The 18,501-nt window shown below is 43.8% G+C and overlaps 1 protein-coding gene across 6 annotated transcripts in view; it reads right to left on the bottom strand.

Moving 5' to 3' along the window:
• Window positions 1–2,506: 2,506 nt before the first annotated feature.
• Window positions 2,507–18,501, bottom strand: part of LOC144113743 (exosome complex component RRP42-like) — a 39,016-nt gene continuing 23,021 nt past the window's right edge. For 2 of the 6 annotated variants that reach the window (XM_077647032.1, XM_077647034.1), the window contains 3 exons: window positions 16,296–16,419; window positions 11,925–12,080; window positions 2,507–2,668 (listed from right to left, as the gene is read on the bottom strand). In XM_077647032.1, coding sequence (XP_077503158.1) covers window positions 2,570–2,668; window positions 11,925–12,080; window positions 16,296–16,419 — 379 coding nt within the window. In that variant the 3' untranslated portion in view covers window positions 2,507–2,569. Of the gene's footprint in view, window positions 2,669–11,574; window positions 11,698–11,924; window positions 12,081–15,500; window positions 15,606–16,295; window positions 16,420–18,501 lie in introns of those variants that run through there. The other 4 variants (XM_077647031.1, XM_077647033.1, XM_077647035.1 and 1 more) reach the window with 3 other exon arrangements.

Below are 18,501 nucleotides of genomic sequence, written 5' to 3'. Positions count from 1 at the left end.
TCTGCTGCTATGTCTAGATACCCTAAAGGCTGGTTCACATGCAAGCGACTGAGCGATTGAGCGGCGCGTCGCAACGTAAATTTTCAAATGGTTGGAACCTCGCCGCTCATCACCACGACGACTGAAAACACGTTTTTCCGCCGCCGCCGCGGCAGGGTTCGCTCGCATTTTAGCTTGCATGTGAAACAGGCTTAAGATGTGAATTGTTCTGGATGGGCGATGGGCATGTTGTTCTGAAGGATAATAAGCCAGTCTTGCTGAGCAAGCCACACACACTACTGCAAACTAAACCATGCCAGTAAATCATCTTGTCCTGATGTTAGATGTTGTAGTTTCATCGTCACAAACTTGTGCGAAATGAATGACTTTGAAGTGGGGGCATTCTTATAAACTTGAAGCAACCGACCACATTTGCCCTTCACCGAACTACATGCTTTAATACGTACTCGCCTCTTACACCCATGTATAGCAAACATGGGTTACAAAAGATGATGGGACATCTTTCAGGACTGCATCGAAGACTTCTCATTTTGAAGCTTGCTTAGCTTATAGCCTGAAAGTACTGTAGAAAGCAAAAGCACTCTGCCAGTTCTTTTGAATACTAAAAATCTGTCAAGGCACTGGCATTAAGTGGAAGTTCCCAGGCAGCCCTGAGAAATGAATGCTACTACTGTGCAGCTCTGGCTTACTGTCAGATACTGAAGTCTTGCAAGTAGTTCTATGTTAGTGACCTTGCAATTGAACCCCTTCATGACAGAACAGTCCAAACCCCAAGCTAATTTTTGTTAGCACAGAACCTAAGGAAGGTGGAAATGTGCTATGTGAAGATACCCAGTTGTACAGTTGCAACCACCAGCCCAACGAAAATGCATCATACACAACATGGGGGTTGGACAGGCTGTAAGCATTTTCAGGAAAGAATAGAAAAACCTGTTAAGTATAAGGCATAAATGAGGAATAAACGAACATGTGCAAGTAAATGTGATCATAATGTTAATGAGAATGCTGTGTAGACATCTGCATGATGAACCAAATGGAGAGTTAATTCAAAATGGTCTGTGCTTGTGCAACTGCCTGAAAAGAAGCTTTAGGAGCCTTCCACCCCCTCCACACATGCACTTTCACGGCACACACTGAGCATGATAAAAGCCAACAGTCATTGAAACCAAAAAAAAAGACTAATAGCATAACAACAATTACTCTATCATAACTGCTATTATGTTACATTATGCTTTTATTGATATCGTTATAATGCATGGTAATTAACTATATACCTGCTCATAAACATCGTGGGAGTCTTGGTTCTAGCAGTCTTTGTGCCACTAGGAAAAATTGGAGTGTTCTCACATAGCTGTTGCTTTCCCTGTTCAACGACATTATATGCAGCATTTGTGGTAATATAACATGACCTTCCATGTCTACTGCTATGGACGGGTGATGCGACACTCCCATGGATTGTTCACAAGTAACATGAATAGTTTCTAATATAGAAGACGAGACATGCGACTTGGCTGTTGTGGGTTCAAATTCCACCAGCAGCATGTGGTTGTCTTTTCTTCTACTTTGTAATATTCTATTTCTGGCTGCCCTGCTGACCTTCCCCCGCAGGGACAGCACGCTATCTCGAGCTGGGAGGTCCTGCTCAAGTCTGCAGACCCGACATCGCAGCTTGCTGCGGTGACTCTGGCTGCTGACGTCATGTCCCGACATGACCAACATGATGCAGTGCAGGACAGCGCAGTGGCCCAGGCACCCAGCAGGGTCTAAAACTCACTTTCAGAAATAGTTTTTCTGTCTGCCTGTCTATATGAAGTGCTCATTTCCTCCTCTACTCAACACCACCTTAAAAGAATAGGAGTTCAGTGACTGCTGGCTTCTTTCGTATGTATACTGCTTAGAAATGCTGCTGGAAATTGTGCACAATGGCAGGAACTTGAAGCACCACAGGAATACTTCAGAGCATGAAGTAAATAAACAGCAGCACTAACTCAGCCAACAGCAATGCCCCACTACTGATAAGGCAAATGGTAGCTCAACTACTCATTTTACATTTGACAACATTTTCAAAGCGGCAAAGCAGTCACTGGAAGTATCCTGTTTTGCACCACCACATTACCGGATTCACCATCCATAAACAGAGCCAACTACTTCAGCTAGAATTGCAGATGCTTGCTTGCCACTGTGCATCAAATCTGCACTGGCAGCTGGGGGAAGCAAAGGCGGGGACACGCACCAGAGCATAGTGGAAAGGGAGAGCAGTGAAGGCAAACAACAAAGTGGTGCACTGTGTGCATGATGGGTGCATGACTTCTCATGCAGCAAGCACACTGGCGAGTGACAGAGTTGGCACTCCTGTCCACCTAGCTCCGTGTTTCAGAGTATGGCATGCAACTGATAAGTATGCTGCTAGAGGAGGTCCTTATATTTGTGAAAGGAGCATTGCAATTGAGGGGCACAAGAAACAAGAAAGAGTTCTGAGCAGCTAAACTGACCAGACAGAATGAGATATCTTCAAATTAAAGTCTTTATTATTAGTGCAGCAGCCAGTGTAGCCGTAATTATTTTTGTCCTACAGGAGAAATCCTTTCTTTTCTCCTTTAGAACTGCTTTCCAACTCCAAATTTTTCATCACTGCAGAATTCAGAGCAATTCCAATGTCTTTTCCCACCTGCAAGCAAGAAAACAAGGTGCAGTTAAAGAACAGCCAATATACAATCTTTTGATAACTGGCATGACTACTAAGAGATACTACCCACGTGGTGGCTCAGATGCTTTGGAATTTCGCTGCTGTACCCAAAGTCGCGAGCTTGATCCTGGCTGTGACGGCCATATTTCGTTAACGGCGAAATACAAAAATCTCCATGTGCTGTGCTATGTTAGTGCACCTTAAAGAACCCAAGGTGGTCTAAATTAATCCGAAGCCCTCCATTACGGCGAACATCATAGCCCGAGTCGCTTTGCAGTGTTAAAAATTCCACAATCCACTAAGAGAAACATGTATGGAGTACACACTGCTAGTTGGAGCTTTTTCAGACAAGCAACTATACATTGATAGGTAACCCTCGAAATAGTATAACGCATTCTTGTAGAATTGTGGAGTAGTGTTGAAACTATTTAATGCACAGCTAATTATAGTGACTAGGTTGTACTATAGCATGGAAGTTAAACACACAAAAGCCGCTTCATAAAATGAGCCAGAAAGCAAAAAAGTTAACTGTGACCGCAATAACTGCAGGGATTCTGTAACTAACTTTGCACACAGCTACGAGATTGAACTGCATGATGCACGATGGACGCTAGGTTGGAGCATGCGGAGCAAACTGAATCATGTTTCTAGTTCATTCAGCCCAAATGTTCATCATGCTGAAGCCACGTTAAGCACCTATCACACCAAGTCAGTATCAGTAACACCTTCAGCTCTGTGCTCCCACTGGCTAGGCATTGAATAAGCAACAACACACAGCAATCTGGTAGCAGCCATCTACATAGCGTTAGAATTTGCGCAGAGGTTAAATATGTCTCCACTCTGCTCTGTTTCATGATATATGTGACTGAGATGCAGGTGCGTGGTACCAGGCCATTCCCAAGTCACATGCCATACAAGGAAACTTGCACAACCTTAGGCCAAATACAAGACTTCCTTCAAAATGAGCCTCAAAAGACCAGAAAATTTGTTCATCTTATCAGAAGTTACTATTAACAGAAGTGCCCTAAAAAAGATATGTAAGCGTGTTAAGTCTAGCTTTCTTTTTTTTCACCGTCTCTTTTTTTTCTCAGTACATCTCACAGCAGGTGCTATTTGTCTGCGTGTGTTTTTATTTTTGCTTTCCATTCTACACTAAATGCTTCGAAGGTGCCCAGCAAGGCAACCAAGTGTCTCTCTCTTATTTCACTCTTTCTGCAGCATAGCTGTTATCAACTCCACAAGCAAACACACCACGCGCCTCTCCGTAATCCGCAGGCAATGCGCATGGCCTCAATATCTGGCCATGCGCCACAATGTTGCAACACCGTGTCAGTTGAAAATAAGGCCACGAAGTTTTTAAGCCCCAAGTCAACAAGTGGATGCACTTTGCGCATACAACCATATCTGATCTCTGTGCCAGCACAGGCACGATGATGCTCTGACTTTTTCGCACTGGGGTCATTCCACGCCAAACATCCGAAACGTTGCGCTCGACCATCTCCAGTTTGTTAAAAAAAATTCATGGTAACTTAGCCTAATCTGTGTAATCAAAGCCTGAAATATTTTTGCCGAAAAAAATTTATTCGTGAGTTTAACATTTAGAAAAGCGAGAAACCAGGCACTGCTCAATAATTAATAAAAAATTCAAATTCTTAGAGAACACTTCACCAGTTTTTTCATTGACATTTGCGCAAATAATGCCTTTCGATATAATCTGGAGCATGCAGCTTTATAAGGCATAAATATCTTTTAAAAAATCGAAAAAAAGTATAAAAATGTACTATTTTTGCCGTTCTCGGTTTTAAATATCAACTTGCTCTCAGAAATTCGGATATAACTGTTGTGTTTTTCTAGATGTCTAGTACCTATAACAAATGTTACAGGTGATGAAACTGCAAACATCGAAGTAGTAAAAAAAATACTAAACTTGCAAAAAGTGCATTTTGAACCATAAATGCTCATTAATTTCACCCTGAGGTGTTCTTAGTAAAAATACAAGCAATAGCGGGTTATGTAGAACAGTTTATTGCCTTTCATTTCCGAAATTTTTGTGGAGGTCATTTTTGTTTAAAGCGAGAAAAAAATTTTTGATGTTGAGCTCTCGCGCTGCAAGTTGCGTTGTCTCTTAATGCCTCTTCACCGCAGAGCACGACACTGCCTACACTGTGGCCAGACAAAATTTAGAGTTCTTGTAAGCATGGGAATGTTGAGTAGTCGAACAGGTATTCATGGGAAAATATTTTCTTAATGCTGCAGGGGCGGCACATGCTTAAGTGAGCTAGTTCGGTGTGGTTCTGTCGCAGTCAGTCATTCTTGTCAGCACCATGACAGATGTACCCACCAGCATAAGAGCTTGTGAGTCGCCGATCTGTATATGACCAGAACGATCCGCTGTTGAAACAATGCCCGACGCAGCAGCACCACATGGTACCTAACCCTTGTGGCTGTCAGAGGCTCATGTCCGGTTGTTTCCGATGTGATGTCTTGGTTGTATTTCATTTAATCAGTCCAATTTCTCAGGCTCATGTCCAGTTGTTTCCGATGTGATGTCTTGGTTGCATTTCATTTAAACAGTCCAATTTCTCCATTAATATTCTAGCCACAACTGTAGACGAGCCACTATGCTGGCGAAGCACCTTCAGGCGAGCGACGTGCCTACGGGCAAGTGGGCCACGTTCACCGCCAGCGCATCTCGCATTACTCGCCGCAACGGTGTGCACTTCGCACCTTCACGTGCGCTCCGAGGTGCTCGCTCTCCGCGATCTTATTCAGATTTAAATAAAGCACTTGTGATATGCCTTCCAAGCCGGCTGGTCATCTCTCCTCGTGCTCCATGTGAGACAGCAAGCTGAATGCCCTCGTTTTTCTTCTCTTGGCTGCCCCGCACCAAAGCGGATCTGTTTGAACTTGGAAAGAATACATTCTCGTTTCTTGCATACCACTCGCCGAATGTCACGCGATATCTTCTTTAGCTCCAGCCCTAAAAATGCACGACAGCGAATGACAGCAAACGAAGTTATCTGGCCATAATTGTTGCGCCATTCCAGGTAGCATGTTCTGCGGCGAAGAGGCGTTAAGAGACAACGGAACTTGCGGCGCGAGAGCTCAACTTCAAAAATTCTTCACTCACTTGAAACAAAAATTACCTCCACAAAAATTTCAGAAATGAAAGGCAATAAACTGTTCTACGTAACCTGCTATTGGCCATAAGTGTTGTGCCATTCCAGGTACATTGTTCTGCGGCAAAGAGGCATTAAGAGACGACGAAACTTGCGGGGCGAGAGCTCAGATACAAAAATTACTTTGATAAAAATTTCAGAAATGAAAGGCAATAAACTGTTCTCCGTAACCTGCTACTGGCCACAACTGCTGTGCTATTCCAGGTGCCATGTTCTGCGGCGAAGAGGCGTTAAAGGGACACTGAGGAGAAATTTAAGTTGACTTGTATCGATAGAATACCAGCTCCTGATCACAAAAACGCCACTCTTACTGAAAACAAAGTTCTTGTAAGGTAGAAAATAGCAACAACCGAAATACAGGTATCGCCACTGCAGGCCAATCTCGCAAGTACAAGTGTGGCGACGTCATAGGACAGGAGACACCACCTTGGAGGAATTTTCCTTCCTACATTTAACCGCGAATCTCTGAGGCTGACAAAGGAAGGTTGCGCGGTTCAACATTGAAGTAAGTTTTGTTTTAAAACCGATAGTGCACTTTTATCACACAAGGAAGGCAGACAAAAGACAACCTGAATGTTAGAAGCAAAGAAAACCGATGCTTGGCGGCGCCACAGGCGGCCGGGAGAGTTTCTATTAGTTATGGCGCTTCGCGTCTATGAGCTTTGCATGCCCCGTGGTTTGGTTTTTGACGCGCCTCGATTTACAAGCGCCGAACAGCAGAGGAACTCCAAGTGCCGCTTCAAGTGCTGGTTAACCTTTGAAGGAGCCTGTTAAGGCTTGTCAGATGATCGCCACGGTCGATGAAAAACTATGATGGCACGATGGTCGGTGATCGTACAAGGCAGTTCGCAGTATAAAGAGCACTTGTGTCTTCGCACGCGTGCCCAGCGAAACATTCCCGGCTGTGCCAGTCAACTTCAATCTACTTAACGGAAATCGTTTATTAGGGACGGGAGCCACGGTACAATGCAGTTAAGAAAAATTGTTGATGACATAGCGTTAGAATTTGCGCAGAGGAGATTTCTGCATCGGAAGAGTGCATTCACTAGATGGGCCTTTATTGATAGATTTTCGCTGAGACGTCATGGCGGAGTGGTAGCATCTCCGCCTTAGACAGAAAGGCCCTGGTTCGATTCCGAGCCTCGGCGCAAGATTTTTTTTTTTATTCAGTGAGTGAGTGGGCGGGGGGTTTCAGTGGCTCCCATAAATTCTGCCACCGAATATTTTGGTTAGCGGTTAAGCGCAGGCTCTGTTAAAGCACGTTTATGCTCCGGCGTAACGCACGCGCGCTGCACGGCGACGTCACGTTGGCCAAAGCGAGACCCTCTATACTCCAACTGCGCTTGACCGCCGACGCGTTCGGCAGCTTTGCCGCACTCTTACTGCACTGGCGGAGACTTGGAGCATGTCTCTATTTCGCACCGAGTGCGCCAGCCACCGCCGGCCCGGCCAGACTGATCCGGCTCCGCGGCGAGGTGCGCGTCATGACGTAATTGAATAGCTTCGGCAGTTGGGCGGAGCTGTTCTTTTCGAGCTCTCGGCTAATTTAATCCATTCACAGTACACTTATGAAGGCACATGCAAGTGGGCGAGAGAGGCCGATCCAGCGGACCCGTTGGGTCTAGCGGAAGCCGTTGAAGTGTCGGGCACCAGCTTTAGTTTCAAGCCGCAAACTTTAAACATGACCGCCTTTGAGCGCCAACCCATTTTTTTGTGGCAAAAAAATAAATAACTTGGCCCTTCCGCGCCGTTCAAGGAAACACAATTCGTTGGCCCCAAAGCCCCGGCCAGCCTCCGATGGGTGCAACGCGCCGACCTTGTCCTGGCCCCTCACAACTCCCCGCACTGGGGTTATGATATTTAGTTTGCAACGGCTGCTCACTGAGGAAGGGGGAAACGACCCGCCAGCGCCTAACCTAACCGTGCTCCCTCAAAAGCATCGCACGCTCTGTGGGGCTGAGGTCGCTGAAATGCAGACCGGAATTTTTGCGAGAACTACATCGTCGTGTTCGGAAACGGGATCCATCGTAACACTGGCACCCGACCGCGGCGGCTGCGTTTTTATGGAGGAAAAACGCTAAGGCGCCCGTGTGCTGTGCGATGTCAGTGCACGTTAAAGATCCCCAGGTGGTCAAAATTATTCCGGAGCCCTCCACTACGGCACCCCTTTCTTCCTTTCTTCTTTCACTCCCTCCTTTATCCCTTCCCTTACGGCCTGGTTCAGGTGTCCAACGATATATGAGACAGATACTGCGCCATTTCCTTTCCCCCAAAAAACCAATTATTATTATTATTAACACTGGCAAGACGCCGGTGCAAAAGTAAACGAAGCGATGGCAGCAACCGCCGATAGATGCATTCAACGTGCGGCGGCGGTAGCTTTCATTTCGGCAGCTGCTAGACCGCACCGCCATCCGGAAGAAATCACGGAGTCTGCGTTTACGTCACGTTTCACGTCACTCTGTCCTACGACGTCATAAGAGTTCTCCGTGATGTCACAAGAGTTCTCGGCTTTGAATTGGAGCGGCGGGAAAAACTTTTTCAACTTCGAATCCAAATTTCTTTGAAATAAATGCATCTTTCGGTCCTGGACAAGCGGCAACAAAGGCATGAAATGCCGAACTATCAGATTTTGCTAACGAAAAAAATCTGATAGAGTTCTCCTCAGTGTCCCTTTAAGAGACGACGCAACTTGTGGGGCAAGAGCTCAACTTCAAAAATTCTTTTCTCGCTTTAAACAAAAATTGCCTCGATAAAAATTTCAGAAATGAAAGACAATAAACTGCCCTCCATAACCCGCTACTGGCCAGAGGTGGTGTGCCATTCCAGGTCCCATGTTCAGCGGCGAAGAGGCGTTAAGAGACGACAGAACTAGCAGGGCGAGAGCTCAACTTCAAAAATTATTTTCTCGCTTTAAACACAAATTACCTCGATAAAAAGTTCAGAAATGAAAGGCAGTAAACTGTTCTCAGCAACGCGCTACTGGCCACAAGTGCTGTGCCATTCCAGGTGCCATGTTCTGCGGCGAAGAGGCGTTAAGAGATGACGCAACTTGCGGGGCGAGAGCTCGACTTCAAAAATTATTTTCTCACATTAAACAAAAATTACCTCGATAAAAATTTCAGAAATCAAAGGCAATAAGCTGTTCTACGTAACCCGCTATTGCTTGTATTTTTACTTGGACCACCTCAGAGTGAAATTAACGTGTTTACGGCTCAAAACGCACTTTTTGGAACTTTAGAATTTTTTTTTACTTCGATGTATGCAGTTTCATCACCTGTAACATTTGTTATAGCTACTAGACATCTAGAAAAACAAAACGATTATTTCCAAATTTCCGAGAGCAAGTTGATATTAAAAACAAAAAAATGGCAAAAATGGTAATTTTTATACTTTTTACGATTTTTAAAAAAATATTTATGCCCTATAAAGCTGCATGCTCCGAATTACATCAAAAGGCATTATCTGTGCAAATGCCAATCAATAAACTGGTGAAGTATTTTCTAAAAATTTGAATTTTTTATTAATTATTGAGCAGTGCCTGGTTTCTCGCCTTTTCTAAATGTTCAAACCTGCCCTCACCTCATGAATAAATTTTTTTCGGAAAAAATACTTCAGGCTTTGATTACGCACATCAGGATAAGTTTCCATGAATTTTTTTGAACAAATTGGAGATGGTCGAGCGCAACGTCTCGGATGTTTGGCGTGGAATGACCCACTGGCAAGAAAGCACGCTCCCCCAAGGCCGCTTTCCCACAGCTTAGCGTGAAGGCGTGCAGAATCTATGTTGTGGGAGTGCGGTTTTTGCTTAGAAGCATTTTATATTTTTTTGTGTTCTTGAGAGTGCCGTGTGGATACCCCGTGAGTACAGTTTAGCGTGGTCGTCATGGTTCGCACTTCATGCGAAAGTTCGTCTGAACTGATGGACATATGAGAGTTCCGTCTTAAGCAGACTTTTTTTACACAAATTGGAAACAACCAAATGGTCTCACATTGTTCAGAACAGCTCTCCCATTAACTTTAAATAATGCATTTCCTCTCATCACTTGCATTGTGGATTTAGTCATAAAAGCTTTCAAAATCAGTGCCTATTTTAGTTAATAGGCACTGATTTTGAAAGCATTTAGGAATAAATCCAAACTAAAGTGCCACTTCAACTAAATATACTGAGAAAAACTGTTAGCCAGAAACAATTGAGGTGAACAGTTATCGAAAAGAAACAGCAGAAAAAGACGCGTTCACAAGAAGGAGTAGACAGTACGACGCTGGAAACGGAACTGAATTTTACTTGGTGCAAATTTTCACAACAGAGGCGGGCGCACATGTGCGCAAGCAACAGCGGCGTTGTTATTGTTTGTGTCGGCATTGTTGCTTTCGCGCATGTGCGCCCGGCTCTGGTGTGACAATTTTTACCAAGTAAAATTTAGTTGTTTTTCCAGTGTCATCCTGTCTGCCATTTCTTCTTGAGAACACAGCTTTTTCTGCAGTTTTTTTTTTCATAACTACCGTATTTACACGATTGTAAGTCCAACTATTTTTCAAAATTTGAAAATCTGCAGTTAGGGGGTTGACTTGAAATCGAAACCAAAGCACCATAAATAAAGGCGAGAGAAAGGAGATATCAGGCATGGTACAACGTGGCTGCATTTTTGCTACGTGGCTCCGTCGCGCCACTCTTGGTGCTGGCCTTGAGCAGCTGCTATGTCAATGCGCATAACCGGCATCCCCACCCCGCGTGAGGCGGCCGATGGTGGCTGTCAAAAAGCAGCAAACTGCACCAGGCCAGTCCCCACACATGGCCGCAGGTTGCGTCTGCTGATAAGCGGCAGTGGCCCGATTACACATTCGCGTTCTACTCTTAGTGGGCGTCATACAAGATTTTTTTTGTTTACTTTCAGCTGTGCACTCGGCACTCAAGGGAGCGTTGATAGTTGATGGAAGGGCCGCTGTTCCAATCGCGGCGGCACCGCCACTCGGAACTGCAGCGGCGCCTAGGAGTGTCGGTAGCCGACGGAAGAGCCGACGCCACACATGCGTAGTTTCTCTTTGGCTCTGACGCATTTGACTACTGCTGGCCGCGTTTCACGAGTTTTTAATGTAGTGCTTCGTCATTGGTCATTTGTGCTCTGGGTCTGGTAAGCGACCGGCGCTCATTCACGGCTACATTCAAGATGGCTGTCATTCTTTGCGCCGAAGAAATGAACTGCGCGACGGGCCGCAAATTCAACGTTCGCAACGGGTGATACAGGTGTGGCAACTGCAGCGAGGCAAAATTTTCAGCTGTTCCTTGCGAATTCGCGATGTGGCCATTTGCGAAGTGCAGTATTTTGCTTCACGACGATGTTAGAACGACGAGCTGCGGGACCGCAGCAGCAATCATGACGGTAGCATAAGTGAAGACGATGGTGCAAGTGTGGACGAGTAGTCCAATGACCAATACATTTTCGTTTTGGAATGTACCCACGGGCGCTCCCGCGCGCAGCAGCCGACAGCGGCTGGCGATAAGCAGAGGCCGCCGGATAGTGCTTGTCACGTTCTATTATTAAAGGCTAAATGTAAACGACCTCAAAGTTTTTTTCTTTTTTTTCACAAATGTGAAGTGGGGGGGGCCAACTTACATTCGAGTCGACTTACAATCGTGTAAATACGGCATGTACCAACTGGCTCAACAAGTTATGCTTCTTCAGATGAGGTAAAGTTTTTAAAATAAAGAATTTGCATTCACTATGCACATGCAGTAACTGCAAATACTTGCCTCAAGAATATGCTGCATCTCTTCATCACGTTCGTGAATCTGCACCAACTAGCCCGAGTGCACATGCAAGGGGTTGCCTGAATGTAATGCTAAGTGGTTTTCAGGGTGCACGCACAAACTTGGGAACTCTAAGTGAAAAGTTGGAACTGACAAATGAGCTTAGAGCCAATTAAAAAGCATATAAGAACCAATGACACCATACAGATTTATTTCTCATAATAAATATAGGCTGCAAATCTAAGTCACCTTGAAAATATGCTAAAGTAAACAAGAAATACACAAGAAATATGCAAAAGATACACACCTCAATAATATCCATTACATTTTCAGGATGAAGGCTTCCAATGCCACCTTTGAAGAGGCTGGCAACCTTTCCACCTGCTGTCACAGCCATAGCTAACGAACCCACAGCACAGGCTTCTTCCTCTTGTGTTGCATCTAGCACAAACTGTTGGCCCACCTGCAATGCAAGCTCAACATTGATAGAGGAATGTAAACACCACACATTATTTTGTACTCTGCAAGAAAAGCAACAAACTCCAGATTATCAATACGCAAATATAGTGCCAAGAATATGCCGGTTAGTGTGCGGAGCAACTGCCCTCTACAATGGGAAAGCATGGTGCCATTTGTGATGAACGTCCACTGCAGGCAACAAATGATGCAGTCCTAGGAGAGGGTGCTGTTTCAGCAGACGTGATGACGGTGGCATGTTCCAAGCAAGTGCTTCTCTTTTGTGCTTGCACCTTGCGATCTGCATGTATTATGATCTTCTACTGAGTGCACAAATATTTTGTTTCTTAGCGCATTGTGGCACCTTCGTAGGTTGCTACGAGAATAATTATAGATGCAGATGGAAGAAAATGTTGAAAGTAAAAGGACAATTCCAGAGGCAATGTTTTCTGCTGCCGGGTAGAAGCAGTTGTTAAAATAAAGAAGGAATTTTTTTTGGTCATTTAACCAGCTGGCTTAACACTGAAATGAGAGAGAGAAAAAAAAAAATACTGAAATGAATGCAGAACAATATTAGCAACTGTTATTCTATGAAAAATATTGTTATCATTAGGAATTTGGGCTTTAAGAAGCTGCATGTAGGCTAAGACACCATAGTAGAGGGCTCCACATTAATACTGACCAGAAGAATTTCTTAACGTGCTCAGATATCATACACCACATGCGCATTTCGCATTTTGCTTCTGTCAAAGTGCACCTACCACAGCTGGCATTCAGCTTCCTATCTTGGGCTCAGCAACTGAATGCTATGGTAGTTAGATATCTTTCACATAGGTTGTACTGAGTAGACATTCCAAATTAGAGAGCAGTGTTGTCAACAAACTTCAAGCACAAAGCCACATCAGAATCTAATGCCATATACAGAATACAGAGGACTCCCGTTAGGACGAACTCAGTTAAGACGAATTTTCGGATAAGGTTAGCAATCTGAGACCATATGGTTGGTTTCCCATAGGACTCAATGTAAAAAAAATCTACTTAAGACGAACTCTTTTGCCTGCCCTTCAGTTCAGATGAACTTTCGCAGTGACTGAAAACCATGGCGGCATCACTAAACTGTACTCACGGGCTGTCCACATGGCACTGTCACAGAAATAAAAAAATATACCAAATGGTTCTATGCAAGAAAGCCCCCCCCCCCCCTTCCCCCCCCCGCAAGATGGCTTCCACGCACTTTTGCACAGGACTGCGGGGAAGCTGCCAGTGCAGAAAAGGAAGGGCACCATCGTGCCTGCGCTGGCACCAAGATCAGACATGGTCACATGCCGCGCGTTGCTTCCCACAGACTAAAAGATGCATATGCACAAACTGCATCCGCTTGTTGACTTGGTGCTTAAAAACTCCAGAACCTTATTTTCAAATGACACGGTGTCGCAACACGCGTTATCACAGAACATGGCCAGATATCGGCGGCGTAGGGAGAAATGTGCGGTGTGCTTGCTCATGGAGTTGAAAACAGCTATGCTGCAGAAGGAGTGAAATAAGAGAGAGACGTGAGGATAACCTGCTGGGCATCTTCGATGCATTCAGAGCAGGATGGAAAGCAAACACGCACACACACACACAAACAACAGCCGCTGTGGGATACAGTGAGAAAAAAAAAGAAACACTGAAAAAAAAGGAAAACTAGACCAATACTAGTTCCTAGTAGGATAATGTAAGCGTGCTTCATGCACCCAGTCTTCAGCTCACTACATGCACAGTGCAATAAATGCTCTATGTCCGATTATCCTCTCTTAGAAAGGCTATTTTGTTCATTGTTTTCATGTACTATATATATGGACAAACCTAGAATGCTCACATATCTTGTTTAGGGGCACTTCTGTTAAAATGAACGTCTGATAAGACGAACAGATTTTCTCGTCTCTTCAAGTTCGTCTTAAAGGGAATTCCCATTTGGAAGGGCTACAAGGATTGCCTGAGCAGACTGATCCTTGAAGTTCAAGTTCGTCTTAAAGGGAATTCCCATTTGGAAGGGCTACAAGGATTGCCTGGGCAGACTGATCCTTGAAGCCTTCAAAACGAAGAAAAAATTTGGGTTCTTTGCATTAGTCCTCAATGATTTTTTTTTTTTTTTCAGAGCAAAGTCTAACTTGTTTGACTTTAAATCCTTCTCCTTCCATCTGGCTGCAAGGGTTTGCCCCTTCCTCTGGACCCTCTGATAGTAGTATTTAGTTTTCAATATTATTTTTTTTTCTTATTTCCCCTCCCTCTTCTCTCCCCCCCCCCCCTTTTTTTTACTTTTCATCTCTGCACCACTCCCTCCTCCCATTACTTCTCGCAAGCCTTTTTCTTAAGTTCAGCTTCATGATAGGTACTTTGACCCACCAATCATCTCTTCCATTTCCTGTCTCGTAACAGGATTCTCTGTGTGTTGAATAAATATTTGCGATTCAGCACTTGCATTGTACCAGTCTCTTCTGCGCAGTGCGTTTCAAGTCCATGTATTACAACATTTTCAGAGCAACCTCATGTAGTAGACTCATGAGTTGGAGAATTGACCTTTCACCCTCGTCATATGCTTGCAGCGTTCTAGTGCTTATTTAACATAATTAAAGACTCACTTCCTCAACTTAAAGGTACTATGAAGTTGATACATTCATTTACAAGGTTGAAGGGACATTTGCACAAACAGTGTTGGCACAAAGCTTGGGAAATTTGCAATTTGAAAAGAAAAGCTGGTGTAGAGGCCTGCGTTGCTTTTAATATTTCATTCATAATCTTCCTCATGAGCGAAAAGCATTCTAGCCACTAAAAACTAGATTGCTTTAACCCTCAACACAAAACCCCAATGACATCTTCAAATGGCATGAAGTAAGAAATATCAGCGTCTGTGCTTTGCGCAGTTGCAGAAGGCCCATGCGCAGCATGGCATTTATCACTGGCAGAACCAGCCAGCCAGCTGCAGACAAACTCTAGCCACCATATTCTAGCCAATATACAGTAAAATCCCATTACAATTGAGACATGGTTACAAGAAACACTCGGTTATAAGAGACATCTGAAAGTGGTTTGGTTTGTTTTCCTATGTTCACCGTGTTAACAACATCGCATATGAGAGACACGGCTGCAAGAGACACTCGGTTACTAAGGACTACTTTTTTAGGTCCCTAGAGTAAATTCTTCACTATTTAGAAAAGACACAACCCAGATAGGTTCACGCAATGCAGCCAACATACCAACTAGAGGAAATACTGACCATTCAACAGACTGCATGTAATGTAGCAATCTGTTTAATTACAAGCACATGAAAGGGAAACATACAAACAGCTATGTGCCATTGCTGGCCAGTCAGGTGCCTGTGACTATTCTAAAGATTGGAAGCACGCCTTGTGCTTGCAGCTGTCTGCTTTAGAAACCGAAATGGCTGTACACGCCGGATTGTTTGTTATAAGCACATTACCTTTTTTAAATTGAAGGTACTGTTCTTCAAATTGTTGCTGTACTTCAAATGAAGGCATGCCGCATCGATCTGCACTGAGACATCCTTCTGGCATTAGAAGCTACAGGTACATGGCTGGCCGTCATCTGCATGCACCGATGCATTTCCTTTGATAATGCTTGGACCTTTACAAGTGCTTTGCTAAGACGGTGTTTTTACTATTAAAGTGCTTTTTTTTTAATTAAGAGTGACAAAATGGCACCAACAAACAAATTTCCTGTATTCCGTGCTCTTCTCAATGGCTATAAATAGTAACCTTTTAAAACTAAAACGGCCAGAAATGCCTAAAAGGTAGGCAATGTACTTAAATTTATCAAACAAACCCTCATCCCCAAGAAAACTTCTGAAAGTAACACATCGCTCCCCACTGCCCTCCTCATTACAGTCTAGCTGCACATACGAAATTAAGGGAGGACGCAGCTTTCAATAAAAATTATAAAATCTTTATTGATGTATTTAATTAATTTTTTTCAGTACATTATAAATAATTTCATGACTACTCTCTCAAAGCTTCAGTGTCATATCTCACAAAAATTGTTTTCTAATTCCACTAATAATCACTGAACAGATAAGGAGGCAGTTGCAGAAAACTATCTGCCTTGAATAACACCATATTTCTGAATCATTACTTAACACTTAACAACTTTGTTCCTTCAGAGCCACCACTCAAATGCTCAATAAGACTGAAGAGCAATGTTTGCTTCAGAAGCAAATACAAACCTTGGAAAGTGTTATGAAGCAAGGCACGTTGGCAACGCTCAGTTTGCTGACATCATATGGATCATCTGACACATCAATCTCTGCTTCTCCATTTTCGTCAATAGTGACTGACACTTTTGGAATCCTGAAGAAAATCAAAATGAAACTCATTCATTTCAGTCCTGTTGCAGGGATCACTTACCAAGACACTGCACCCAGGAATACCGAGCAGTCAAAATAAATTGAGTGCACCGATATACAGTTCTCAATTTTCAAACTTTATTGTAGCAACAAGCATTTCTTTCCAGTCAGGCAAATAAAACTAGCCAGAACACAATTAATACTACGACGAGGCATGATGGCCTAATAAAATATAAAATATTAGTCTTTTTCTCCTGGTAAGCAAAAAAAAAAAAGCCTTAGATAGAGGGACTTCAAGACATAACCACAAGAATACAACAACCAGGCAACATTAAAAATAAATACGATCAAAGTCCCACACTGTGGCAGCACTGCATGTGATGTTTGACACATACAGAAATTTTCAGAATACAGAAGCCACAAAGAAGTTTAAAGGTACACAAAAGAGAATTTTGAGTTTGTCTTTTTATCACGGGAACTCATCTACACGCTCCGAGCATTCTCAGAAACTTCGAATTATTATCCTGTATGGCCGGTTTCCCTATTAAACCATATTAAACATCCCGGCTCCCGCCTTTATTTTTAAACTCACTATGGATAGTAAGAGTCAAGTAACATAGCTGCCATGGCAAAAAGCAAAGCACGGAGTGCCTTTCTGCCAATCGTGTGGCTTGCCACTCTGCTGTCGGCAGAGTAATATGCGGAGTGATTACGGAGCAGACAGTGAAGCGCATCACCCCAGCGGCAGCAGATAAGGAAAAAACATAGTCAGCTTGTTGTGGGCTTGTTTGTTCGACGATAAGTTCTCTGAACCACAAAAACATGCAGCAGCGTTATCAAAGTATTTCGTCGCGTCCAAGATGAGCAACAAAAATTACTTTGGGTGTCTTCACGGACAGTAGTATTTTCATAAGCCATTGAAGAATGATGAGGCTGTATAGCAATAACAAATAGTCCACGCGTATTTTTATTTCCATGGGCTTAATTTACTGCAATGTTGTCTGCGATTGAAACTATTTATTCACAGAAACCACCAAGACAAAATAAAAGTGAAAACAAATTTTTTCAAAGGTTATTAGCGCACCTATAATATACTGTAGCCTAAGCACGCAACCATAAACTGAAGGGTGTGGTCTGCACTTCTCTGTGTGATTTGTGGCATACCCCGCAGTGTTAGGCTGCACTTCCAGGCAGAAAGGAAATTCAGCCTTTTCATGGCTTCTGTCTTCTGAAACCTTTTGCAGACACTTGTACAAGTGTGAGAGATGTGAAAAAGAACTTGCAAGTGTGCATGTCATTCTGTGCCAGCCACACCATACCTGGGATTGTTTTTGAAGCTGAAGGCATACTCCATCATGCCAGTGTATTGTCTACTTTAGAAGCTGGGACAGCAGTAAGCACCTTCATGAAGCTCCAACAGCTACCCAAAGTGCATGAAACAGTGGCCAGCTCAGCCATGCCAACAAGTAAAATTAATACATGTTTGAAATGATATAAATGAAAATTGGTTTTGAGGAAAGGAAATGGCACAGTTAACTGTCTCACTTTTCTAATAACTGGATATCTCGGTGGGGAGAAGGGATAAAGGAGGGAGTGAAAGAAGAAAGGAAGAGGTGCTGTAGTGGAGGTCTCCGGAATAATTTCGATCACCTGAGGATCTTTAACATGCACCGACATCACACAGCACACGGGTGCCTTTTGCATTTTGCCTCCATTTAAACGTGACCGCCACGGTCGGGTTCGGACCCAGGTACTCCGGCTCAGTAGACAAGCCACTGAGCCACCGCGGCAGGTAGATGTTTGCACGCTTGATGAAAAAGCGCTCCACACAAAGAGGACAGGGCATGCCTCCAATTAATTCAAAACAACTATGGGTGCATGGCCAGTATGGAGCAGCATGCACTTGTGTGTTCCCTTTCATAGTTCTTTTGACTCTGCACTGCTCTCTCTATGCTCTATATCCCAGCACGAGCTTCTGTCAGGCCCCATAAAAGAATGGCCTGTGGTGAAAATAAAGCAGATATACTGAAGACACTAGAATTAGCTCTGCACCCATAGCATAACGCAGTAAAATAGCAACATGCAG

The sequence above is a fragment of the Amblyomma americanum genome, chromosome 1 (genome assembly GCF_052857255.1).
Source record: "Amblyomma americanum isolate KBUSLIRL-KWMA chromosome 1, ASM5285725v1, whole genome shotgun sequence".
NCBI classification, from domain to species: domain Eukaryota; kingdom Metazoa; phylum Arthropoda; class Arachnida; order Ixodida; family Ixodidae; genus Amblyomma; species Amblyomma americanum.
This window is presented reverse-complemented; position numbering and strand designations above follow the sequence as displayed.